Below are 27,253 nucleotides of genomic sequence, written 5' to 3' on the forward strand. Positions count from 1 at the left end.
GTGGCATGGCTTCTAGTACTGTTTTGTTATTTTGCATATTTATTGAAGGTTTCAGCAAGACAGCCATGCATTATTCCAAGATACTTTATTATAGCCTTTTCTCCCCACCCCGGCATGTTCTGAACTGCTACAAACTTTGTACATATAGGAAAAATTTCCTAAGTAGAAAGGACTCTTTCTTGTATGTGTGAAATGCTCACAAGAGTAAGGGGTGGTTGTATTCTACTACTGTGGTTCATTAAGTCTACTCTGAGTAATTTAGCTAAAATCCAAGGTTATTTAATATTTGTAAATAAGAGATACTGATTTATATTACTGTATTGAGTATAACCACGGTAACAAGAAAAAGACACTTCACTACAACTCAGACAGCAGGTGTCTTATTTTATATTGTAAAGTACATGATGTGCGAAATTAAGGCAATTATATGTGCAAAATAAACCATCCATTAGAAGCATACTTGTTTACATTGTCTAGGATAACTTATGCTCTTATATGCAATGATAGTCATTTGCCCAAGCAGCTCATTTTCCATTTTCTTTGTTTCAGCGTGGTCTATTGACCAACAAGGGCCAGGAGCAGACGCCTGTAATCTCCACTTGTGTCACTTTGTATCATTGTGCCCACAGTCTTCTGATACATCTGGGTGAACATCTGTTTGATTTGTACAAGATCAATCTGTGCCAAAAGAAACAAAGCATACAACTGAGAGAAGACACAACTTAATTCATGAATCCCATTAAACTCAACAGGCAGGTCTAGTGCCACTGAAATTCCAGGTGGATTGGGCCCCATTCACCAGCACCGGGCATTAAAACTTCAGTGCCAGTTTGATGATGAGGAAGAATTAATTTGACAATGGAAACAGTCTGCAACATGTCACAAAGCTACTCAAGACATAGGTTTGCCTAGCGATCCAACCTCTATTACTGCTCTCTGTGAACAAGTAAGTAATGCATATATGCTACTCTCTGGCACAGTGGATGATGTGTAATGCAACCTTCCACATTAGGGGAGAAGTTCATCGTGTTATTTGTATGCCCTCTTTCCTGAAGGCATAGTTTTCACTATGGAAAGATAGCATGCAAATAATAACTAGGGCTGGGCAGTGTTACCATATTTTTCGCTCTATAGGACGCACCAAGAGAAAAAAAATATTTTGAATCCCAGAAGCCAGAACAGCAAGAGGGATCTGGCTTCTGGGATAACCGCGCCAAGCCTCTTCAGGGCAGCGGGATGAAGGCTCCCCCTGCCCAAAGAGGCTGTGTGCGGCTAAGGCAGAAGCCAGGGCAGGCGCATGGCTGAAGGGGCGCTGGGCAGTTCTCCATCTCTGCGCAGAGAAGGAGAACTGCGCAGCACCCCTTCAGGCGAAGCTGGAGGAGGAACAGAAGGAGTCTCCTTCTGTTCCTCCTCCGGCTTCCAGGCAGGTGCGTGGCTGAAGCCTTTGGAGCGCAGCGGGAACTCGCGCTGCGCTCCAAAGGCTTCGGGCAGCTATCCCTTAATCCAGGAGAGTCTTGCTCTCCAGGCTTCAGCGAAAGCAACGCGAAGCCTCCCTCTGCGCTTCGGAGCCTTCACGTTGCTATTGCTGAAGCCAAGGAGCCTGCATTCGCTCCATAGGACGCACACACATTTCCCCTTGATTTTTGGAGGGGGGGAAGTGCGTCCTATAGAGCGAAAAATACGGTACATTTTCAACATTGTGGTGTCTCACCAGCAAGGGGTGAAACCAACCTCAGCTCTCACTGTGGAAGCTAAGGTGCTTTCACCCCAGCGCCTGGGGGATGGGAAGGCTCCTACCCCCCAACTGAGAGCCCTGGTGTGCCAGCAGCAGGGACCTCCTTTTGGAGGCACTCTCTGCTGGTGTGGTACCTCTTTCCCCTGGGAGGAAGATGCAGCCAGCTTACCCCCCCCCCCAAAAGATGGACCAGGCAGCAGTAGCCAAGTTCACAGAGCCTGTCAGGCTCTGTGCGTTGACTGCCCTTGCCTATGCAAGCCTCTTCCCTTGTGGGGTGGTAACAGACAGCTCACCCTCCCAGACAAAGGCAGCCAAGTGAACACAGCTGGTCCTCAAGCCATGGGGTGCAAAACCACTGTATCCACGCAGCCTCTGCACCCCCTGGCTGAGCCCATCCAACCCCCTAAGCGGCAGCAGTTGAGGCAAGTGCACACAGGCTTGCCTCAGCAGGTGAAGTCTAACAGAGCCAGAGGAGAGGTGGGTGTTCCTTTAAACGTCTCTGTTGAGGGGTGCACACCTCGATGGAGAAGTGTGACAGAGCCTGCACTTCCCCAGCCACAATCCTGCCCACGTGCAAGCGGGAGTGGGGCTGGGAAGCACTTTAACAGAGCCCCCCCCCCCCACCTCTGGCTTGTGCGGTGTCAGGGGATCTGCAAAACTGCTTGGCGAGGGCAGCGGCGTGCTCAGCCAAGCAGTTTAAAGCACAGGGAGGAACAAGCTGTATCGTGCCTTGCACAGTAGGATGGCGGCTTTACTCAGGAGGTGGCAGTTTCACCTATACCACTGAGTGAAGCTGTCATCATGGTCTGCCCCTCCTAGCAGTCCTGGGCAAGATATTGATGTATTGCCAGGCCTAATAACACGACAAAAGCAATCACACACAATAAATACATGAATCAGTACACTGCTTTCATTCTTAAAGTGCATGGCTCCAACCTGTCTTGGCAACTGCAGCTGCCCCCACCTCATGTTCATAGCCAGTCTTTCTACCTGGAAAGCCTCTCTAAAGCAATGACTCAATAATGAAGTCTGAGGTCGGGGCAACTATCACTGCCAGGAACAATGTGGTACTGAGTCTGCTACCTAAAAGAAGGGTGCTTTCTATCATCTAGATCTGTGCCAGCTCAGGTAACTGGCATCACCACTAATGGCCTTGAATCTATACACTGTGCCACTTGGGTTGTACAAGTTTAATAAAGAAAGCTGCTTATAATACCAGGAAAGTTTCAACTATCAATTTGTCAAAAGTGTTTACAGCTTCTGTTACCTTTCCATTGTGCCTGAACTTCATACAGTAAAAGACTGTGATGGATTTGCGTTTTAATAAAGGAGCCATTTGACCTCTTTGGAAATATGGCCAGATTGTGTATATAATGAACACAAACAAGATTAAATAACCGGCCTTTAATTACATATTAGGTAAAAGTTACACATAATAAATTCTTACCTCGCTGCGAGTGACTACAATTCGAACCAAGGTAGAGTCATCTGTGCCGGCTCCTTTCATGGAATGATAAAGCCTCTCTGCAAAAAAGGCTGGGCGATTCAGAGCACATTGCACTGCAATAAAACAGTATTAGGATCAACTCAAAGTTGACACTGACAGCTCAAAGCCACAAGATTCTAACAGCATCAACCTGCCAGAATCTTTAATCCAAACTGCATTTTTTGTCATTGCATTCCCCCCCCCCCAAGTATATCATAACATAAAGATTATACAAAGACCAAGAGTTCAAAAGCATAAAATTATCCAACCCAATAGTAATTAAAAGTAACAATCATGTCCTTACTAGGCAAATTAGAGTTAAATGTTAGATCAGCCCTAACTGGTTCTAGGGAGGAAATGGGTAGTGCATCTAGCCCAGTTCCTAGTGAGGGCTTGCTTTAGGGAGTGTGCCTCCTAGTGGAGGGAATGGATTACTGCACCACCAGCAATCTGAAGCAGTCTTGGTTCTTGAACAGCTTAGTTGTTGAACAAATTGGCTCCTGAACGCCACTAACCCAGAAGTAAATGTTCCAGTTTGCAACTGTCTTTTGGAAGCCAAACATCCGAAACGGCTTCCACTTGAAAGCAGGAACCTCCTGCAGCCAATCGGAAGCCGTGCCTTGGTTTTCGAATGGTTTCGGGAGTCGGACGGACTCCCGGAACAGAATAAGTTTGACAACCAAGATACCACTGTACATCACATGTGCAAATTAAGCAACTGACACCAGTCCTCTTATTTTGCATAAATTATTTTACAGGTCTGGGAAGGGCACTGAAGCCCCAGCTGATGCTCATTAATCAGTGAAGTTTCCAGCACCTAATAGTTGTAGGTGCTTGGTAAATAAATTGCCCATAAAAATGACCTCATTGAACAATGAAATGCAGGAAAAGTCCCTTACCGATAGCCTTCAAACCACGTTCTACATTTCCTGAAAACTCCCGGCCAATGCTGCTTAATAAATCTCGGTTAGCAACCTGCAAAAATATAAGTAGGAAATGTTAATTTTTTAGCCAAAGAACTGATGAAAGCCAAATCCAGTCCTGTCTAGTCCACACAAATGCCCTCCCCTTCTTGTCTACCTGAGAGTAGGCTTCAATTGTGGCTTTCAGCTGGGGAAAGCTTCTAGTTGCCAGGACCATATTGAAGGCAGACTCATCAGTCCCCAGCTTCCCTTCACCAGCTTGGAAAAGGCGCTGAGCATCTTGTTGAGCCTTTTGGTAATCTACAGTTTGATTCTCATCCCGATTACCCTGTAAGAGAGAAAAATATTGATTACTACTATTATATACAGTAAGCCCACAACTTATGCAGGGATTACGTTCCAGGGATCACAGCAGAAATTGTGTATAGTCAGAACTCATTGGATTCAATGGCAGGTAGGATTGCCAAGTCTTTTTCCCTGGATGCCCACCCTCTTTTAATTTACTTTTTTGCCAAGTACACACATTTAGACATAGCAAATCAAATGATTAAACATCTGGCCTCCATTTATGCTTTATAGTATCCTTGTCTGAACACAGCTATGGCTCCACAAATATGCAAAACAAAATGAGCAAAAATAAGATCAACTGTTCAGTCATCTCATGATTTCAACCGTCTAGAGGACAAGGCAAGATTAATTTATATTTAAAGCCACTGTAACTGTGACCAGGGAGAAATTAGAAATTTATACTTGCACGTTACAGTGGTAGCTAAATTAAGCAGAGCCACAGTATAAGATAAATACTACTAACATGACCAAACTATTTATCTTTCTATCAGTTAACAACAGACTAGTCCAGTACTTTTATTACTTTTATTGTCAACAATGATAATTACTTAGGGGAGAAATTGAAACTGAGCTGGATAGACAGACTAGTTTCAAACTTTCTGGCACTGTAAGATTGTGAGCATTGAAATGAACCAATTTTGTTCCGAGAAAGAGGATGGGGGAACCTGCAGCTCTCTAAATGTTGCTGGACTAAACCTCCCATCGTCAGTGGCCCATGCGGACTAGAGCTGGAGTCCATCATCTGGAAAACCAAAGGACCATAGAGCAAGATATGACAGAGTGGCAGCACATTAATAAAAGTGCCTATTTTTTGGGGGGGGGGGGATTCAATACAGTGTGCAAAAAGAGGAGGCCTGGTCCATGATCTGTGCCTGTATCAACACATTAACAGGTTGAACTGGTTAGGAGAGATGTATTCCAAATCAGAGTTTTGGTTTGGGCAAGATGGAACAAGTCTATTTAACACAGTATTTTGGTTGCATCTAAGAGAGAAAAAATTGTCAAATACATCCCGTTTTTGGGCACCATGTTTGTGTGTGGGCCAAATGACTCGTGCAGGAGCGCAGCCCAGAAGACACACATCCTGGTTTTTGTGCTGGGTCATGTTGAAGTGTATGGTGGCACCATTTACATAACAAAAACTACCACATTTTAAAAAGTAGGTCTATGGCTTGGATTTTGAAAAAGGGGGGTCCACAGTACTAAGCTAATTGGGAGCTACTGATCTATTGTGTCTGTTTTATTCCATAATATTCAGTAATAGGTCTCCTTCAGAGCTGAATGTCACATTGATCGGGTCCTAGAGGGTCATGTTAAGTCAAAACCATTTACTTCAAGAGATAGGTATTTGAAATCTCCATCTGATAGAAAAAGCCTAGTCCTATCATCAAATCCTATTTCATACAAGGAATGGTACCTAACTCAGGATACATTTCAAAAGGGGTGGAAAACTTACAGCTGTAACTGTACTTGGTTCAAACTAGATACTTATATGGTGGCCTTGTTATCGAGAACAAGGTAAACGTGTGCTTGGTAAACATAAATGCGACAGAAGGTGGTTGTTCATCCTACCTGGCACATAGATACAAGTAATCGTTCAAAGTGTCCTGACGTATCAGACCGAATATCATGCTCGATATCTCTTCCAAATTCACTGTTGTAACATCTGACAATTTCTCGAATCTCCTGGTTTGTCCTTGTGCACAGAATCTCAATCAGCACATTCTCCTGTGTGCCTGCACCCTGCAGGCAGAGGAACAAAGCACTACAGACATTACCTCAATGCAGGCTGCTCAGAAAGCTGACCAGAACATCTAATTGTTTTATTACATTAGAAAGAAGATTGATCACTTTTTTGTACTGTAGGAACATCTGAGCCATATTGCTTCATTCAACTAGATCATGTTGCAAGCCATTGTGCGTCTTTCAGCTCAAAACTTGCTTCATTTAGCCACCAACAAACTTGCTTCATTTAGCCACCAACTACCAATAGTTCCCAAGGTTTGTTACAGAAGAAAAATATTATAATCTAAGAGCATAATCCAGTGATGATCTCACTGGAAATGAACAGGATGCAGGCACAAGCACGGGCGAACATGACTTCAGTCTACTAATTTTAATGGGTCTATGCATTAGTAAAACTCAGCTGGCTACAACCAGGGAACTGTGTCTATAGGGCATTTGTCAATTGTATCTCTAACACATACACATTTCCATATCTGGGTATATATAGAAGTCATGCAGCCAGAAATGTAAGGAGCTTGAGCAAAGAAAGCAAGGACACCAATCAATCCTTCAGTTTTTCAGAACACAGAAGGCCTTGTCCATTTCTTAAAATAACTAAGGGATGTGTGGGAAGGTTCATGTTAGGAATTAGTACCATGTACATATAAATTACACTTGGGCACTGCTATGCTCTTTGCACAGGTTTCATTCATTCTCAGTGGAGCAATATTTTCAACTAGACTGTAGCTTAAATTCACAGAATGAGCATCCCTGCCTCCCTCCTGAAGTACTCCCACAGTTGTCTTACAGGTATTTCTGCATTCAGATCAATCATAGTCACCCAGCCCTGCTACTGGAGACAAGCTAGTGCTGCATATCTGACTTGTTGGCTGAGGATGACAGAAGCGTTGTCACTCTTCTTCTGTATGCCTGACATTAAAAGTTTCTCTCACCCGCCTCCCCACCCCAGCTCTTGCTACTCCCAACCTGCCTTTCTGGAAAATTGAAGGGGGCTGAGGAGAAAACCAGGAGTGGATTCCAGTGGATTTGGGGGTGGGGGTGCAGGGTGTTACTGTGATGGTTTATTTGTTTCTGCCAAGCACAAGGCGTTCCTGGATTGCACATGTGCCCCATTCCCCAACTCTAACAGGGTGGGGGGTGGAATAAAGAACTGGGAGAGGGAAGAACAATCATCTCTGACTCTCTGACTGAAAGCCAAGTGAATAAGAAAACAAGAAGTGGGGTTCTGTGAGTAGAACAAAAGAATATGCAAAACAGAGGACCATGGTTAATTTTGCAAGACAGGCATTGGTGCCTATCTTTATGAGAGATTTGCCATAATTTTGAGAGAGTGGGAGCAGGTTGCATTTGTCTGTGAATATTCTGGAAATGTACACTGCATATATTCCTTAATTTTAAAATCTATTAACACAATTTTCACCTTTATTACTGAAAATAAATTTTGAAATGACTTTGAGCTAGTTGAGCATTTACAGTCCTTTACAGTTAATGTGCTCATTTTACATGAAAATAAATGCCAGTGAAAATCATACCTTCATGGCATGCCGCAAACTCCAAGCATCATAGTAGGTACTTGGCATGAACAATGCAAGGATCAGCTCTTCCATATTTCCACTTAGCTCCGACTTCAGGTCTTTAATTAAATCCTGTCCAATTACAAAGTGGTATCAGAAAGACATACATTCATAAAATATGCATGTGCACACAAACTGAAAATGTACAGTTCAGCTGCTGGCAAATCAATGTTTACTGAAGTCTAGTGAGACATATTTTCAAGGCAGAAAATGAAGGCAGTAATCACAATAAATCAATTTAAAACTTCTTTTAAACTAGGGGATCGTAACACAGGCAGCCATTTTAGAAGAAATTACTATTTTATACAGCAGAATGCAAAAGAGTTGGTGTGTTGTAGACATGTGCCTTGTATGTCAATATTAGTACCTCAACAAGGCCCATACTGACTTTTTATGTCAAAGAGCTATTTGGAATCTTCTATGATAGGAGAGAGCCTCTGTCTGAAATAGGTTGCATCACTCAGCACATACTGAACATGAAGCTACTGTCAACATTTCACTGTTACACATTATACTAGTAAAGCACAGCCAGAGGCTATGTCCACTCCTAGCTTTCTTGAAAACCACTACAGGGGAGGGTCCAGTATTTGACAAAATAAAGAAATGAAGTTAAATTACAGACCTCACTCTGCTCATGACAGTTAAGCACACAAGCTGTCCATATGCTGTACCAGCTGCTGATTTGCTTTTCATTATTATTATATGACTAAAACAAAATCACCAGCAATCATACCTTGCCATACATGGTCTTGAAAGCAGCCTTAATTTGCTGTCTCTGACTATTGGAGCGGTTGGACACAACATCAATGATTGCCTGTTCATCCGTTCCTAGGGAGCAAGAAGGCAACTCAGTGTAGTCTCGTATCAAGCCATTTCATCCCTTTTATTGTACACCCCAAGGTGTACATCGGGCAAAAACACTGCTTTAGTAGAGACTTTGCAAACTGCTCACATTCATAGATTTCCTGTACAAAATGAAACTACTTCACTGCAGAGTTTGAATGCAGAGAGATCTCATAGGCTTGCTTAAAGCAGGTATTTAGCAATGTACACTGTAGGGAAAAGATTTCAAACACGGGGACATCTGACAAAAAGTTCTGGGGTAGAATCCAACTTGGTGCAAGTGGACTTCTCTCATACAATGGAACTTCACCTCCTCTCCTCCCACCTGCAGCCGCCAAATCAGGCACCGCCAAAATCTGCCCTGGACAGTTTTGGATACACTTTAGACAAGCGAGTTCCCTGCCAAGGACAGTATCAAGGAGCATCTAGTGCCCTGCGTATTGTGCAATCCTCTCTCATGGTTACGATTCTTCATGCCCCGCTCTACAGACCCATCTATCCCAAGTCTTGCTGCTCTTCTTCACTGTTGCCCAGTATTTCTATTTTTAAAAAATCCAAAATGGAAACCAAACCATGGAAAGAGGAAGCCATGCTGAAAAAATATTCCATATAAACAGTTCAGGTTTTAGAGTCAAAGGCTGATTTGCACCCCAAGTTATGTTAAAGACTATGGTTAAAATATATGCAAGTGTTGGAAGGATCTAGTGAGAGGCGTACAGGATTAAGGTAGAGAAGTTTGGTTTCTGGGCCTACACAAGTTTAAACACGAACACTGTATGAAACACAAAACCGCTCTTACCAAACCCTTTCATAGCCTTGCGCAGAATTTCTGCATCCCGCCCTGCGTCAAAGTTCGGAGCTGGTCGAATTGTGCCTTGCATATGTTGAGTCATTGCTGCAGGCTGAGATTGAGAAATCTGTTTGACCATGTTATTGATCCATGTGAAATGCTTATTCAATCTCAACAATGAAATCTTAGGCATCAGTACTTTAAAGGGAAAGGAGAGACATCCTAAGCAGTCGGGAGGCCAATATATTCCAGATGAACAGAATTGGTTTACTAATATGATGGGGCGCCACCTGTCATCGGCTCAAGCCTTTATAAGTATTTGCAGGAAATTTCCCCAGCAATCTATTTCAGGCTGGAGGACACATCTCCTCCCTTAGCATTCAGAGTTAAAACAGAAACACAGAGAGGGAGAGGTAGGCTTGAGGCAAAGAGAGGGAGAAGGAGAGAACAACTGTGGGAAGCTTGCAAGCACAACAGCCTTCTCCCCTCCTGCGGTTTCTAACAACTGGTATTCTGAAGCATACAGCCTCTGACTGTGGAGACAGAACACATGCATCATGGCTAATGTTGATATCCTTTATGAATTTGTCTAACCCTCTTTTAAAGCAGCTGACTCGACGATAAGTAGGAGGGTGGCAATCCCTCACTCCCTTGGGAGTCAAAGGAAAGTTTATTGGGTGAGGCAAGGGGCAACAGCACTGCCTGTGTCAACTGTGTACAGGGGCCAGTCTAAGAGAAGGAAGGAGGAGGAATCTGAGCACAAGGAGGTGGTAGAAGAAGCCTCTAGGAGGGTCCTGTGATGAACTGGGATCCTGAATTCTGAGAACAAGGGCTCACTATGTCTACTCCAAAGCAAGAATGGCCTGAACCTCAAGGGGGATGGCTTGGGGGGGGGGGAAGAACCCTGTTGTGAAGTGTAACTGTTGCCAAAATCTATTATGTTCCAAGTTACCACACTGGAATCATCAAGGCTGCAAATCTCAAAACATGACAGGCCTTTACAAATGGCTACTGCAGAAGGGTTTTATTAGCACTTAATTTAAAAGCAGGTTTTAAAAAACTAATATCAAACTTCTCCCTCTATTTAAATTTTACTATTTTGACTATTATTATTATTTGCCCCCAGCTCTTTCTTTTACATGGAAGGCTTGCCCAAGCGATCTTCTCCTTGTGTACTCCAATTCATCTACTGTCCTTCCCAATACATGATAACAATAGTTTATTCAAAATCAGGCAAGTAAGTTCCTCTCCCATTTCAAATCATGGTTTCTAATTCAGGCCTGGAGGCAAAATATGCAGCAACTATGGTTTGCCACATATGGATGACAAACTATGGTTGCCACAAGGAAGTGAGGTAGGGAATTTGACACACACCGGAAGTACAGCTGGTGTATGCCTGAGCTGAGATTCCACAACCTCCCTTAGAATGTTTTTCTTATACTTTCATTAAGCATACCTTTTTGTAGTTTAAACTGGTTCTACTTGTCCACCCAGAGCCCTTGCAACAACCTAACCAATAGTTTGCTTAGCTTGATTTCCCTCAAAAGGGAAGGTTGCCCCCTAAGACTGAAGGACTCAGTTATATTTACAGCATCCTCTGGCTTCTCAAGCCAAACTCCAAGAGGTGTATTCAAATATGCTGCATACACAAGTGAGTAGTTTTCTATACTGATCTGCAGAACTGGACCACAACATTTTTTCTTTGTCAAAACAATTTGCATTCCCACCATGATCAAATAAAACCAACAACATTGTCCCATTTTATAATACAAATGACATACCTGAGGTGGTGTTGGAGTTGGTCCACCTGGATATCCAGCTTAAGAAAAATAGAAAATTGAAATAAGATTTTACTGTTGCCATGCTGTGTGCATAAAATATCATGATAGCAAAATGTGAAGTCTGCTTCTGATTCATGCACTGTTTTTCAGCTAATATTTCCTCATGCCGATCAGGGAGAACTTCAGGACTTGCAAAGAAGCCTGCAGGCTTCACAGTGACATGAGCACCCACCAAATTGTGTCACTTTCAATCACATTTCAGATTTCTGTCTCTTTCCTTGCATCTCCTGCTCCCTTCAGGGAGCTGTGCATGGAACAAATACTTGCTGGATGCAAAGCTGACCATTAAAACACTATCACTTGCAGCCTGGAACTCCCTATCTTTATTTCCAAGGTCCTTTCCGACACAAGGTTAGGAAGTGGGACTACGGTAAGGCCCAGTGCAGATGTGGCATGAACAGCAGCATAACCAAGATGAGGAGGAATGCCACAAATTCACAGGTTCCCTCTCTTTTTTTGCACCAATTTCCCCCCTCCTTTTCCTGGTTAGTACTTACAGTGGTACCTCGGGTTACATACGCTTCAGGTTACACACTCCGCTAACCCAGAAATAGTGATTCAGGTTAAGAACTTTGCTTCAGGATGAGAATAGAAGCAGGGGGCGCCACGGGGGCGGCGGCAGCAGAAGGCCCCATTAGCTAAAGTGGTGCTTCAGGTTAAGAACAGTTTCAGGTTAAGTACGGACCTCAGGAACGAATTAAGTACTTAACCCGAGGTACCACTGTACTAGGGTGTCGTGTTATATCTGCATTGCCACTGAACAGATTAACAATAACAAAAGGAACCAACTATGGCAGCACCCATGCAATCCAGGATCATGCAGGACCACTAGTGGACTCACAAGCCAGCTGGGGCTGTGCATAGATGCTGTTTCTGTGAATCACTGTCCCCACATGGGATTATACATGAGGCCGGTGCAAGAGCTGCAGGCATTCGTCTGTCTCGAGAGACCATGAAGTGCGCTTCTGGGGTTGAAGTCAAACTGCTGGAGAATCACAGCACCTGCTGTGGCTGCAGAGACTGGTAGTTCATAGCTGTTGCCTCTCACATTGTTTCTGCTATGTTAGCAACATCGAAGTGACCTCTCTGAGGCAGAGGCCTGGGCGGCGTGTATGGAGCTTCCTAGATGACAAGACCCACCACCCCACCCCACCCCACGGCGTCAAGGATGTGGCCCCAAGGAAAGCAGAGCAATACATTTGGCACCGGCTTGGCTGCAGGAGTTGCCAGAAGGAGGTGTACAAGGCCCCATCCAACCATCTTAAGGACTTCGTTTCAAATTTGCGTAGGGTTTGCTCCTTGGCCTTTTCTTCTCCTGAAGATGTCCCGCAAGGCAGTGGGTAACAGTACTTAACTACTATTTTGTGTTTCAGCAGTGGAATACAGACTTACAGTAAGATTTACAGATACAAGTTTGCTTCACTAGTCTCATATTTTACAGGGTGCATTCCACCTCTAAACCCATAAACAGGATGATTTATCCTTTCCGTATCCAATCACAATAGTCGTTCAATACCTGGTACTTGTGCTGGTCCACCTCCCATATAATTTTGGGTTGGAGGCTGCGGATAGCCATAGCCAGAACCATTTGAAGGTACTCCAAACCCAGCGCCTGGAATACATACATTTAAAAAATAATTAAAAAATCTGATACCATGCAAGTGCAAGCAAAATATTTCAATCACAAAGTACAAAATATATAGTTAATACATCAATTTAAAGAGCTAGAAAATGCTCAGTTGATTTAATGTCTGTTTGAAAACCTGTATTACTTGTGCTCACTACCAGAATCCTAATCATTTTTTCCCTTTATATTGGGTAAGGAACTTTCCCAAATGAATCAGGCAGCTCACTGCATGCTGTGGGCAGAGAAGGGGGGCAAGTTAAAAAATCATTCAGCAGACACTGCAGAGTTAAGGCTTATCCACACTTTCCAGGCACGCTCCATGTGCTTTAGGGCTCAGTGTCTGAGCACCTTTCTTTCTTTTTGCTCCAGAGCTTTCACCACGAAAAGCTGGTCTTTAAAGCTGAATCAGAGCAAATGGCAATCCTCAGAAAACCCAAATTGCCATTTGCTCAAATTCAGCTTTAAAGAGTGGATTGTCGCAGGGGGAGTGACTGGGGGGAGCTTTAAATCATGGACTGTGCCTGGAGAGAGCAAAGGAAAGGTATGTCTGGATAAGCCAGCCCTTGTCTGAAGCTTACCTATTCCTTAACATGGTTCTGGTTTTATAGTAGGTTTTTAAAAAGTCACTCATGTGGGGCCAATGGTGGCAAGTACGCAGTAAGCTAACACTATGTGGGATTGGGACTGGTGTGTGGCCTTGAATAGTCACTTTCAGTTACACAGTGTCCTTCCCTAGCCTGTTCAGTGCCTGATTGGAAGACAAATGGGAGCTGAGCATTTAGGTTTGCCCTTTTCATCTAAGCTTCTCTGACCTTTCTGAAACACAGAGAACATCACCACCACCTCACTGAGAGCATTGATTCATTTCTTTCTTGCTTAGGGTTTTGTATGAAGTTGTCCTGTTAGTCAAGGACTTCCTCTTCCTCATGCCTACCCCCCCCCACAAACCCATTCTGGGGGGTTTCCACAACCTTTCAGAGCAGATCTGGAGAGTGGGGGGATAGATGGGTAGAAAAAGAAGCCCTGCTGCACAGGTTGAGGGTCCTGCACTAACAGGATGGTTTTGCTGGATACAACCTTATATTTCCTAAGCCACCAAACACAGGCGTTCAACTACAGCAGAGATAAGCAGCCAACAGTGTTTCAGCACATTACCTCCAGGATAAGTTGGCATTCCACCAGGCTGAGGAGCCCCAGGGTATCCAGCAGGCGCAGGGGGGTACCCACCAGGTGCGGGTGGGTATCCTGTAGCCCCCGGGAAGCCACCAGCTGGTGGAGCAGCAGGATATGCACCACCTCCCATAGGTGGGAAGCCTCCAGGAGCAGCAGGGTAAGGATATTGACCAGCAGGTGGGTAAGTAGACTCTTGCCCTGTAGGCTAAACACAAGCAGTAGATCAAGAGTTAACACAGTTGAGAAAGAAAGACCTAGAGAAAGTCACAGAAAATTGAAAATCTATACTGAGGGTCTCACTTCAGCTCCACCACTTGCTGGATTAAAGAAAACAACTCTGGTGTACTTAAAAAAAAAATCACACATGGAACAAATATGCTTGCCTAATACATACAGTGCAAACCTGACTATTAAAACAGTTAATGCAATAAATTTTGGGGGGACAGGGGTGTGGGGGATAACTCTGGTGTACTTTTAAAAAAAATCACACATGGAACAAATATGCTTGCCTAATACATACAGTGCAAACCTGACCATTAAAACAGTTAATGCAATAAATTTTGGGGGGACAGGGGTGTGGGGATTCCCTGGTGGGTGTGGGGGATTCCCTGGTCCTGAATGGGGTAACTGTGCCCCTGAAGGACCAGGTGCGCAGCCTGGGAGTCATTTTGGACTCACAGTTGTCCATGGAGGCACAGGTTAATTCTGTGTCCAGGGCAGCTATCTACCAGCTCCATCTGGTACGCAGGCTAAGACCCTACCTGCCCGCGGACTGTGTCACCAGAGTGGTGCATGCTCTGGTTATCTCCCGCTTGGACTACTGCAATGTGCTCTACGTGGGGCTACCTTTGAAGGTGACCCGGAAACTGCAATTAATTCAGAATGCGGCAGCTAGACTGGTGACTGGGAGTGGCCGCCGAGACCACATAACACCGGTTCTGAGAGATCTGCATTGGCTCCCAGTACGTTTCCGAGCACAATTCAAAGTGCTGGTGCTGACCTTTAAAGCCCTAAACGGCCTCGGTCCTGTATACCTGAAGGAGCGTCTCCACCCCCATTGTTCAGCCCAGACACAGATCCAGCGCCGAGGGCCTTCTGGCGGTTCCCTCATTGTGAGAAGTAAGGTTACAGGGAACCAGGCAGAGGGCCTTCTCGGTAGTGGCACCTGCCCTGTGGAACGCCCTCCCAGCAGATGTCAAGGCAAGAAACAACTATTTTACTTTTAAAAGACAACTGAAGGCAGTCCTCTTTAGGAAAGTTTTTAATGTCTAATGCTGTATTGTTTTTAATATTCAGTTGGAAGCTGCCCAGAGTGGCTGGGGTATAAATAATAAATTATTATTATTATTAATGTAAAATAAAATGTAAATGTAAAATTCAAAATGCATTTGCCAGGACCAGAGACAGTATAATAAAGTTCCAATCTTGGAGTCCTCTTATGTACTCAAAGCATGCATTTCAGAATAACTTCTGCAATATGTATGCATGCATGTAACTAAGACAAGTTTTCATCAAGAAGATGGAACAGTATCTATTCTACAGAAAGCAACATCAGTAGTGACATCCTCTCTGCAGTTGTTTAATCCACTTCTTGAAGAGGTTTGAAAGTGGGGCGTATTTGATTTATATGGTCTATTTAGTTCCACTTATGGTCTATAAGTAAGCCAATATCTCCCTTGTTAATTTGTAGTGTCCCCAATAGATGTTTATAAAACTATTTGTTCCACATTTGGTGCATTTATGCCAACTGTTGCTAGTTTTGCTCTGTGCATGGTTTCATTTAAGGAAGATAGACCAGTGATTTGCTTAGGACTATAGTTATTGGATCTCTGTTTCTAAAGTTTCTGCAACTCCCTTAGATCTTTTATCCTGTTTTGGAGTGAGCTCTTAAACTTACAGTTTCCCACTTAAGATTTCATGGAAAGCATGGTTAAGAAACCAAAGCTAGACAATGTAGTGATGATCAGTAATTTAGATGGTTTTTGAAAGGGATTATGAATTCATGGACGATGAGCATTCCATGTTGGTATTCTGCTATCTTTGGAAGATGCACCTGTTTACGCAGTCATTTTTAAAAACAAACCATAAAACAATTGCATTAAAACAACACAGTAGTTAAAACAGGAGACTCAGGTCGATAGGTCAAGGGAATGACTGCGTAAACAGGTGCATCTTCCAAAGATAGCAGAATACCAACATGGAATGCTCATCGTCCATGAAGTGGGAAACCTCTTCAAGAAGTGGATTAAAATATATATATATATATATAAAATAAAATAAAAGTGGATTAAACAACTGCAATTGAGAGGATGTCACTACTACATACCATCAAGTGCCAGATATGGAGAATACCTCTGCCTCTTCCACCTGAACAGCTTCTGACAACATTTGATGTCAGAAGCTAGACTGAAGATCTCTAAGCTCAGAGGAGAGAAAGACAGAAAACGCCCTGCTTATCACCCGGGCTACAAGCGTCTTGCAAAGAAAGAAACAGATACCCAGCTCTGCAAGGTTGCCAGAAGTTGGGCTCCCCTGTGAGTGTTTCTCCCTTCCTCTCTGAGCTAGGCAGAGAAAGCTCCATCGCATGCACCCAGTTTCCAAGCACTTTGCAAATTATCCTGTCCTGCAAAGCTGTTGGAGTCTACCACTGAAGTAGAAAAAATACAGATCTATACAGAAACTGCCTCCGAGATTGTGGCTGAGTAAATACTGGCCCTTATTTACCCAACCCACAACAATGGACTTCGGACTAAAGTAACAGAAGCAAGGTCAACCATAATGCCTACTGTTATCAATACAGAAAGCGAAACTTCATTGATCAGAAATCCCAAAGGAGCAATGAAACAGATAATTAATTATTATGGACAACAGGGATCTTGGATCTTTCTCAGAGGGATTCAAATTTCTCTTTGAAAGGAGAAAGTCTACACCACTATCAAGCATAAGCAGACTGTGGGCAAAGACAAAGACACACCCACCCACACACCCACCCGCAATTCATGCTGGAAAGAGGGGATTGCACATTCCAGTTCACATCACAGATAATTTATACCCTAAGATGGTTCGAATATTCCTCCTACAATTCCTATTGGTTAAGAAACTGCAGTTTACAGGCTTCCCGATCCGCCTACATCATGTTTGCTCCTAAACATATACCCCCAACAATAGCATATATCCCATGTCCATCCAAATTAGCAGTTTTTACAATAGGGGTGTGTTTTATAATATTCATGCAGCATTTAAGCCTGCGTACTAGCGTGTGGCGCTGTGGGTTAAACCACAGAGCCTAGGGCTTGCCAAACAGAAGGTCGGCGGTTCGAATCCCTGCAAGGGGGTGAGCTCCCGTTGCTCAGTCCCTGCTCCTGCCAACCTAGAAGTTCGAAAACACGCAGTTCAAGTAGATAAATAGGTACAACTCTAGCGGGAAGGTAAACGGTGTTTCCATACACTGCTCTGGTTCGCCAGAAGTGGCTTAGTCATGCTAGCTACATGACCCGGAAGCTGTACGCCAGCTCCCTTGGCCAGTAAAGTGAGATGAGCGCCGCAACCCCAGAGTCATCCGCGACTGGACCTAATGGTCAGGGGTCCCTTTACCTTTTTTTTTACTAGTTCTTAAACTATCATCTGCTATTTCTCATTGTTATCTCGGGTCACCTCTAAACTATAAATCTATCCCTCTTTCAAGGCTAACAATCTAACACATTCTCTACTTAATTTTAACATCAGCCAGGAAACAGGCCTCTTAGGGAGTCAAGCTTCTGAGTCCAACATTTGCTTTGTCTCAGCAACTCAGGATGTAAGACATTTACAACTCAGGTAGTAAAACATGCTAATAAACAGTTCTGCAAAGGGGCCCTCCTTGGGGCTTCTTTGAACCTCTTTGTTCACAGAATCGTTCTTAAGGCAGGCATGCTCATCTTCACCATACCATCCCTAAGAATAAAAGTCATTTTCATTCATTTATTCCACACCTATTCCAAAAATACAGTATCAACATCAAGACAAAGGGAAGTGAGGGCAAGCGAGGGCAATAAGCACATCATACAGTAGAGACTGTTCAGTCTCAGGGTAGATTAAGACCTACAAACATTTACAATATACGGTTCTGGGATTGATTAATATTTCATTGCCCAGAAAGAGTGTGGTGGTGCATCTCCCTCCTTAAAGAGGACCTGCTTGGATGCAGAAGTACAAACAATTTTGCCACACACGCACACAAACAAATCTAGTAATACACTACGCTACCTGAATAAAAAAGTAAAAACTCTTTACACAATACCAACCATATCACTCATGGGAAAGATAAAAACAAGCAGTTAAAATAGTGAATTGCAGAACAAATAAATGTAGACATGGAACAAACAAACAAAAAGCAGCCAAAAGGGGGGGGGGACACCACAATGAATAAAAAAGAGAGGAGGGAGAGAATGAGAAAAACACTGGTAAAAGTAATACACATTATAGTAGACAAAATTAAAGGTTATAAATAAAAAGCAACATTATAACAAAAACAAAAAGAAGCCAAAAGCAAACATGAACAAAAGACCAAACAAGAATTTAAAGCATAAACACTGAAACAAGAAAAAATTATGAACAGAAGTAAAATATACTATTATGAAGAAGTGGATGAACACAAGAGCGAAACAATGTGTGTCCATCGAGTAAACATGAAACAGGAGAAAAATAGAGAAGTAAAAGTGCCATTGAGCGCATTTGCTGGAGAAGCACAAACTGTGCTTTTATGTGGTGAAACCTCAGAGCACTTCGGAGGACAGAAGATGCCATTATGCATGACAGAAGCAAACTGATGTGTGTGAGTCAATATCCTTCAGCACAATTCAAAATACTCAACATTTTCTTTTCCTCTGCAACTTCAAAACCCAATACCAACACAATGCAATAACGCTCGCAACAATAAAATAATTTCTAGACCAGTTGAACCTTACAAATTACATCTGTGTCAACAACAGGGAAAATTCAATTTAATTTTTATTAAGCAATAATATGCGCTTGTTATTATATATAGTAACAACACAAGCCTCAGTGTTCTTACAGTAGTCCTGGTCTTGGACGAGAAGGATTGGCAATATCTCTGGGAGCTGTCTGAAACCCAAATAAAATTGATCCAGAAAGCTACCCTGGGACTGCTTCAACCACTGGTGGCTAACCTGCAACTCTCCAGGTGTTGCTGAGCTCCAGCTCACATCGTCCCTGACTATTTTTTTTTTAATATATAAATATTTATTAAGATTTTACAAATTATAACAAACATATCAATACACACAAACACAAACAAAAATAACATAAAAAAGAACAAGTATAGTTTCAATACCTTATTTTCTTAAACTTATTTCACCGACCTCCTCATACCTCCCCTTTCTGCATTCCCATTTCAAAAATTTAGTTCAGCAAGTCCTCACCCTTAATTTTATCTAATTATCATCCTTACTTTCCTTTCACTTAATCTTTACAGCTGTACTCCATTTGATTCATCCTTACTTTCCTTTCACTTCATCGTCCCTGACTATTGGCCATGTTCAACAACATCTGGAGGGCCATAGATTAGCTATACCTGGTTTAAAGGCACCATCTGATTGAAGGTTTATGCCTACTAAATACATAGCAAAACAATGCAAATCATCTGCTGCTGCCAATAATCATTACTGCTCATAGAATTAGGCCATGATCAAGCTGCTCTGAATCTTAGTTGCAGTATATAAGTTTATTTGCTGATGGCAAGTACATCTGTAGAAGTTCATTGTTCCTAACTAAGGATCACATCACACCTTTATCATTACCTGCACAGAGACAATATTTGTGATGTGGAGCAGGGGGGAGGGAGGTAAACATACTTCAAAAAGCATGCAACATAGTACATCACACATGAATCCAATTTTTGTAACTGAACATGTCATACACTACAAACTTGTAAGAAAACATATTGAAAAATATAAAGGAAATTCAGAGGATCAAAAAGGAGGTTGTTTTCTAAGGCGACATACTTTTATAAAAATACAGTATGATCTCCTGATATTATAAATTTTTAAAATAGCAGTTTAAAATATAATCCCTGCTTTTTACTTACTGCTGCCTATACACAAACCCGAACTCTAAACACCAAGACAGCTTTCTGTATAATATTTCTTGTGAGAAACCTGTAACTATCACAGCATATCTCGTCCATGATACATGAGGGTTATTCATATTCTAGACTGAAGCCTTTTTAATTTATCCCATAGACTCAAACAGGAGAACCAAGCCAATCACCACCTACATACTGTAATCCCATTCTAATTACCATTTTTCAATCATGCTAGAGCACAGATAGCAAGTAGGTGCCCTCCAGAAGTGCAGAGGTGGAGCTTCATGCTTCAGCACTGGGGGGCAGAGAGCAGGCGGGGCAGCCAAGATGGCACCCCACCGGGATCGCACTGCTGGGGGCAGTGCGCTCCCCCCCATTCCTCTTCCTCCGCCAGTGCAGAAGTGACTGGACTACAAATCCCATAATCTTTGGCCACTGGCCATGTAGGCTTATGCTAATGAGTCCTGATGACCAGCAATGTCTGGAGGGCATAATATTGTCTATTGCTGTGCTAAAGTGTGACAAAGAGATAGAACTGAAATATAGTAAATACTTACAGGATAGCCAGGGAAAGCAGGGTAACCTGAAGGGGGATATCCTGGGTACGACATTCTGTAAGACAAAAGAAAAGTAATTGAGAACTTTTACTTAAGAGCTAAGTGATTTCCTCATGTGAGCACTTCACCACCAGAAGGATATAAATCTGTTGGTTGGTGCTGCTCGCTGTAGGGTTCTGGTTCACTTGTGGCAGAATATGCCAGCAAAGCAGACCTTTGGCAGGTCTACTTGACAGTTAGGTGATCTTACCCACCTATCAGCCACCATGATGTTGGGCAAATGACAGGTGGTAGCCCCTCCTACATGTCAAAGTTGACCCACAAGAGCTGGAGAGAGATAACGATCTAGTCCATGGGCCAAAAAGGTTTCCCACTCCTGTTTTAATGCATGTGCCATCCATATAATGGCCTTGATAGTCTTTCATCAGAATACAGAAGGGCAGGTTTCTTTTTTTCCTTGCTGAGCAACTGGGTAGAATATGCACCTTGCCACCATATAAAAGGGAGAAAGACTTAAAAGCTTAGAAATCAGAGGTGGTGAATTGAAGTCAAGCCTCTACAAGCTCCACAGTGCCTTATAGGCCTCTCAGGCATTTTCTGTTTTTCCAGAGAACTGAAGTCACATAATATGAGCTTACTAAAGGCCAGCCAGCTATGTTTCCATCTCACAATGAGTCACTAATCCATGTTTCAGTGTATCCTCCTGAAGTAAAAAATGAGGACCACACCCTCCACAAAGGCAGTTACGTAACGCCAAGCAGGAAACAGAGCATTCATCTGACTGTGGAAAACTGTGTGTGTGTTTTCGGAAAAACAGTCTAAAGTTTAAAAGCTTTTGAGATAATTTAAAAGGATCTGTCTTTTTTATATTAAGGCTATCTGGGTAGCATTCAGTTACAACAGACTCTCTTCTCCCAAGCTTCATAGCAACGCAAATTAAATTAAGACGTTCCTTCTAATTCAGAATCTTGGAAGAGAAGCACTGATGAGGCATGGCTGTGCACTTTATCGCTGGATCAGTAAATCAAGTCTCCACAAATCTACTCCCCAAGGAGTAGAATCTCTCCTCCTTTTACCATGGGAATGGGGAGGAGAGGTTTAATGTCACAAACAGCTCCAAGTGTTTCTCAATGCAAAGCTTGGAAGGAAGCTCAGGGTAACAAAAGCCCCAGCCTGTTTGTCACTTGGCCAGATATGAAGATTCCCCCTCTTCCTACTAGGCAATTCTCATCACCCTGCAGTCTGGAGGTGGTCACGGTGCAATTGTGCAATACACTTCCTCTTGCACATACAGGGGACTTGGAAGTGAGGGGTCAGAGGTGTCCATAAATTATGACCTGCTAGTGAGCCAAGTCAAAATCTGTAGATTCCTGTACCAGACTACAGTCAAACCTGTTTCTGAAAACCTCCCCTTCTTCCATGGCTACACCTTTCACATTTGCCAGTGCAAATTTAACTTTGTTACATTGCCCATTTAACTGGGTCAAATCTGAGATACAGAGGGTATGTGAGACTATGACATCTATTTCATTTCGCTTTCCTATATGCTTCTATGAATGTAACAGTTGGCAATGAAGTTGCTAGTCCCTTGTTTTGTCTGTGATCCTCTTCCATTTCCTCTTATTTATATGGGGCCTGTTCACTACTCCAGCCCCAAGTATCGCTACAGACCTCTTCTATTCCACACAGAGAAATCTTATTCATTAACTGTTTATTCATTAACAGGTTCACTCAGCACTTTCTTCCCCTTCCATACTGTTTCCTAGCAAGCCATGCAAGAGTAAAACAAAATCCAAAGTTGACTGTTAAAACTGTGATGACCTTCAGCAATGTTTGAGAAATCCTTTTAAAGAGATCTTGACAGGGGAGCAGACACGCACATATCCACAGTCCAGGACTAGGTAACCTTGCATTTACAGTTTCTGCTAGACTGATTTTCAAAGGGAAAACCTTGTCTTCTCTTTTTCCAAACCTTGTCTTCTCTATGAATGATAGCAAAGCACATTTCTGGTCAGAGATTGTTTTGGGAAGCTTTAGGGCATTTTTGCTATGCTATCGTTCTTGCATTAATTTCCAAAGCCATTTCAAAATGGGTAGTGGTGTAAATAAAACTGACTAATCAGGGAAAAAGCATGAAGGAACGCAAGAACAAGGAAACTTGGTTAAAGAGTTTGAGAAGGGTGAGGCACCAAAGCAGCATCTTATCAAGTAACTGCAGGAATGGGAGATGGAACGAAACCCAAACATGAGATAAAGGTACCCACTACTTCAAATTAAGCTACAAATATAGAGGGAAGGTTTTTGCAATTTTAAAAAGTGCAATAAATGCATCCTTGTTACTAAATTGTTTTTTGGAATCCAGATATCCTCTACCTAAGGTAATATTTTAGTGACAGGAGACACCAAGATTTTTTTAAAGCATTCAAACCATCATATTTTTGTTGCTGGGAAAGTTACATTCTTCCCACACACCAGTGAATCCAGTGCTCTTGCATAAGCATCACAGGCGTCTACTAGATAGCACTGCAATACAACTGGAGAAGAAAAAAATAGGGGAATTCCGTAAGATTTCACAACAGAAATGGACAGAGCCACAGGGAATAAGAGGGCCAAATCATTATGTGGGAGATCGACTATGGGAAATAAATACTGACAAAATCTCTCTTTTTTTGGTAAAAACCTCAATGGAGCAAATATTAGGTTACAATATCCAAACACTATGTTTATTAACTTACTCTAAAGACAAGAGAGTAATGCTGCCAAAGGCATATGAGAACAGCAGCTAGAACTATACCCAATCCAGAGGACAATGAGAAATTAGTCTGAGAAGATAAAGCACTATTTGCTAATGGCAAAACTGATAAGCTAAATGAGGGTGGAGAAAAGAGAGGGAAGACACACCTTCATTTAAAAGGGTAGCCTGTTTGCTGAATGCTGCAACAGAAATCAGCTGCATTTAAATACAAATACAGTTATATTTTATTACCCTGGCGAAGTGTTTGTTTTTTAAAAAAATAAAATAAAAAATAAAGCAACCGTAAGAGGAACTGAATGAAAGGACTAGCACTGAGAGAGCAGGTGGTGACAGCGCTTTAACCCTTTTCATCCCCACCCTGTTTCTTCACACCCATCAAGCACCATCTGCTATTAGCCCTTTCTGGGTGAAGACAGATATGATGCAGGCAATTGTCCCATTCCACAGCAGGGCTAACACCAGCAGAGGGAAATGCCTTGCCCTAGCTTCTCTACTCCAAGTCGGTTTGGGGCCCCTTAAAAAACCCCTAAATACATATAACTATATGCAATAGTCGGCCCAGTAATAACACAGAGCTTAACAGCAAAATGAAATGAAGGTAGCAAAAAGGAATGTAGAAAGACAAGAGTTGAAGGAAGGAAGACCAGAGGAGATGTGCAAGGGGGCATACATGAATACTCTATGGGTAGAAATCTGGGGGGCCCTTTATGGATTGCCTGCACTGAAGAACAAATAAATATATCATATATGACTCATCTGCAGATTGTCTCATGTAATGGCCCTACATGAATGTATTTCAGCATGTATGCTTCAGTGCACAAACATTTATAATTTTATTTGTAATATCTGATTATATACTCACTGCTTTCTAGCCTACACTAATTCCTATATGATAGTGTCTAAGAAACCCATATACTGTATATAGTGTGTAAAATTGCTTTCAAGATTATATGACTGATTTATTTTATTTCGTTGTTTTTTTAAAATGAGACTACTCAACAGCAGCCACTTTTTTTTCTTGTAGTTGTGTTTGTTTTCAGCTTGGGCTGTTTTGAATTAACAGAAAATAATGATGTACTATGAAGCTGTACTACGTGTGCTCAGAGAGATTATTCTCAAAAACAGAGTCTCCTAAAAAGCAAGTCAAAATTCGTAACAGCCTGCTTAGGAGTTCAAACACAAGCTATTAACATCAATATGGAAGGTTCACTTTGGAAGAGAACATAAAATCACTTTATGTATGATAATCATTTTAATCCCACCCCCAGTCTAACCTTTCAATTAATGTTTTTGCATGAAATAGTAGCGAGAAATCTACAGGGGTAATTGCTCACTTATGTATGATCAGGGGTGATCATTAAGAGTGCACACAAGAACATAGGGAACTTGTTCGTTTGTAGGGGTAGTCTGTTAGGGCTAGCTTTTCAGGGTAGTTTTAATATGAGGTAAGTGCTAAAGAATCATGTAATGGTCATTATCTGGTTATTTAAATTTCAGTCTTATGGACTTAAAATCTTACCTATCTTTGAGATGGGGCAGTTTATATGAATAAATAAATTGCAAGTACAGGACCACATAGCATTGTTTGATTGAGGAGAAAGTGCAATCTCATTCTGTCTGAAGTCCCGATTTCAGGATTACTTCATAATCTCCACCCCATATATAAATAAATGCCACACCTTTTAACTACTCAGCCTGCTTGTTTGCAAAGAAACTCAACAGCAGTTAACAGATCTTTAATATTAACTCAAAGTTCTGCAGGGAGAACCTGTTGAATGAAGGCCACTGTGAGCACACAAGGCAGGATGGCAAATCCAGGGTTACAGCTACCTTGTATGACTCATGCGTTTGCCCACTGTCACGCTTTCCGTTTTGGACATACTGTACAACTAAAAGCAAATGTGTCAAGAATCATTGCATCACAAAAGGCACACAGTCACAGAATCACAGAATTGTAAAGTTTGAATGTGCCCCCAAGGGTCATCTTAATCCAAGCCCCTGCAATGCTTCACTTCAGGGTAATCCAGAAAAACTCCAGTACTTTCACAGTGTGTTAAACAAGAAGAGGCAGCTACTAGTCACTGTTAACACTGAAAGCGCAACGGCAAACAAATTTCGTCCAAAGAGCATGAATGTCGTTCAGTAACCACGTGTTGTTGTTTTTTTAAAAAAGCAAAACCACCTATTTATTTATTGAATTTATATACCGCCCTATACCCGGAGGTCAAACCTAGACAGCATCTTAAAAAGCAGAGCACCTTGCCAACAAAGGTCCATATAGTTAAAGCTATGGTTCTCCCAGTAGTGATGTATGGAAGTGAGAGCTGGACCATAAAGAAGGCTGGTCGGCGAATAATTGATGCTTTTGAATTATGGTGCTAGAGGAGACTCTTGAGAGTCCCATGGACTGTAAGAAGATCAAACCTATCCATTCTGAAGGAAATCAGCCCTGACTGCTCACTGGAAGGACAGATCCTGAAGCTGAGGCTCCAATACTTTGGCCACCTCGTGAGAATAGAAGACTCCCTGGAAAAGACCCTGATTTTGGGTCAAGGAAAAGGGGACGACAGGGGACGAGATGGTTGGACAGTGTTCTCAAAGCTACCAGCATGAGTTTGACCAAACTGCGGGAGGCAGTGGAAGACAGGAGTGCCTGGCGTGCTCTGGTCCAGGGGGTCACAAAGAGTTGGACACGACTGAACAACTAAATAACAACACCCGGAGGCCTCAGGGCGGTTCACAGTGTGTGTCTGTGTGTGTGTGTATATATATATATATTCTGTGTGTGTGTGTGTGTGTGTGTGTGTGTCTCTCTCTCTCTCTCTCTCTCTCTATATATATATATATTCTGTGTATATATCTCTTGCCACAACCATCATAAAAAAGACTCAGGGCCAGCCTAGCAGCCGAGGCAAACCAACCCCACGAAGGGGCAATTCCTGGGGCTTCCTCTGCCGCTTTAGGCGAGGCAGCACCTCTGCCCCTACTTTCTTGAGCAAGCAGCCGGTTTTATAGAATGCTAGCAGCTGAGGAAATCACGCGCTGATCTCCGCGGCTGCCGCCTGGGGCGCAAGGTTGAGGGGGGGGGGGAAATGTGGAAAAAAATAATGCGCATTTATCCCTTAACGTTACCCTTAGTTACTCTCAGCCTCGGTCGCCTGATTTCCAAGGGAAGCTTCTCATTCCTAACCTTGCCCTGAGTTGAAAAAGAGTCGTGGTTGCCCTGCGGCTGTTAATCCGAATTTGATCCACCACCGAGGGAGGAGAGAAAAAAAAGGCAATGTCCGCAGTATTAAGAGTTTGCAGTTCGACTCTCGAGAAAGGGTCTGGAGGGGAGGAGGGGGCTTGTTTGTTTGCTCGAGCCCCTGAACTTCAAAAACTTGGCACGCTCAGAAGCGGGGAGAGAGACCGTTGTCCAAAAAAAGCGGGGCGAGGGGTGAGGAGACGTCCACGTCGTCAAGAAGGAAAACAAACACAAACACGGGTTTGGTTTAAAACACACACACACACACAACACGGGAAACGTCGCTAGAACTTAATACCCCTATTACTACTGCTACTATTACTACGGTATTTTGCCCCCCCCCGCGGGTTCCCGCCTTCCCGCTCTCTCACCTGAGGCGCGGCCGACAACCCCCGCTAACGCAGCTCAGCGAAGCAAAATGGAGACGTCGCCCGGGCGAGGTGAGGCCGGCGGAACCCGGCCCGCCCCTTCCCTGGGGCCGGGGTTGACTTTCGCCCCGCCCGCCGTGAGAAAGCGAAGACCCGCCGCG

At 42.9% G+C, this 27,253-nt stretch overlaps 1 protein-coding gene across 1 annotated transcript; it reads right to left on the minus strand.

Annotated features, from left to right (window-relative positions):
• Window positions 1–68: 68 nt before the first annotated feature.
• On the minus strand, window positions 69–27,253 carry ANXA7 (annexin A7). The gene is made up of 13 exons (XM_082223621.1): window positions 27,096–27,253; window positions 20,726–20,780; window positions 14,069–14,291; window positions 12,803–12,898; window positions 11,227–11,264; window positions 9,455–9,557; window positions 8,546–8,640; window positions 7,771–7,884; window positions 6,065–6,235; window positions 4,302–4,472; window positions 4,121–4,196; window positions 3,183–3,295; window positions 69–678 (listed from the first exon to the last, which is right to left on the minus strand). The coding sequence occupies exons 2-13, from the start codon at window positions 20,777–20,779 to the stop codon at window positions 556–558; spliced, it is 1,377 nt and encodes a 458-aa protein (XP_082079747.1). The 5' UTR covers window position 20,780; window positions 27,096–27,253; the 3' UTR covers window positions 69–555.

The sequence above is a fragment of the Podarcis vaucheri genome (genome assembly GCF_965113315.1).
Source record: "Podarcis vaucheri genome assembly, chromosome: 5".
Lineage (NCBI taxonomy): Eukaryota > Metazoa > Chordata > Lepidosauria > Squamata > Lacertidae > Podarcis > Podarcis vaucheri.

What these genes read in the sequence shown, in the direction of transcription:
- ANXA7 (XM_082223621.1), bottom strand. Translation starts at nt 20,779, where the DNA reads ATGTCGTACCCAGGATATCCCCCTTCAGGTTACCCTGCTTTCCCTGGC. An exon ending in TCAAGACCATGTATGGCAAG is followed by an intron (nt 7,885 to 8,545) that starts GTATGATTGCTG and finishes GTAATTGGACAG; the next exon opens with GATTTAATTAAAGACCTGAA. An exon ending in CAATTGAAGCCTACTCTCAG is followed by an intron (nt 4,197 to 4,301) that starts GTAGACAAGAAG and finishes ATATTTTTGCAG; the next exon opens with GTTGCTAACCGAGATTTATT.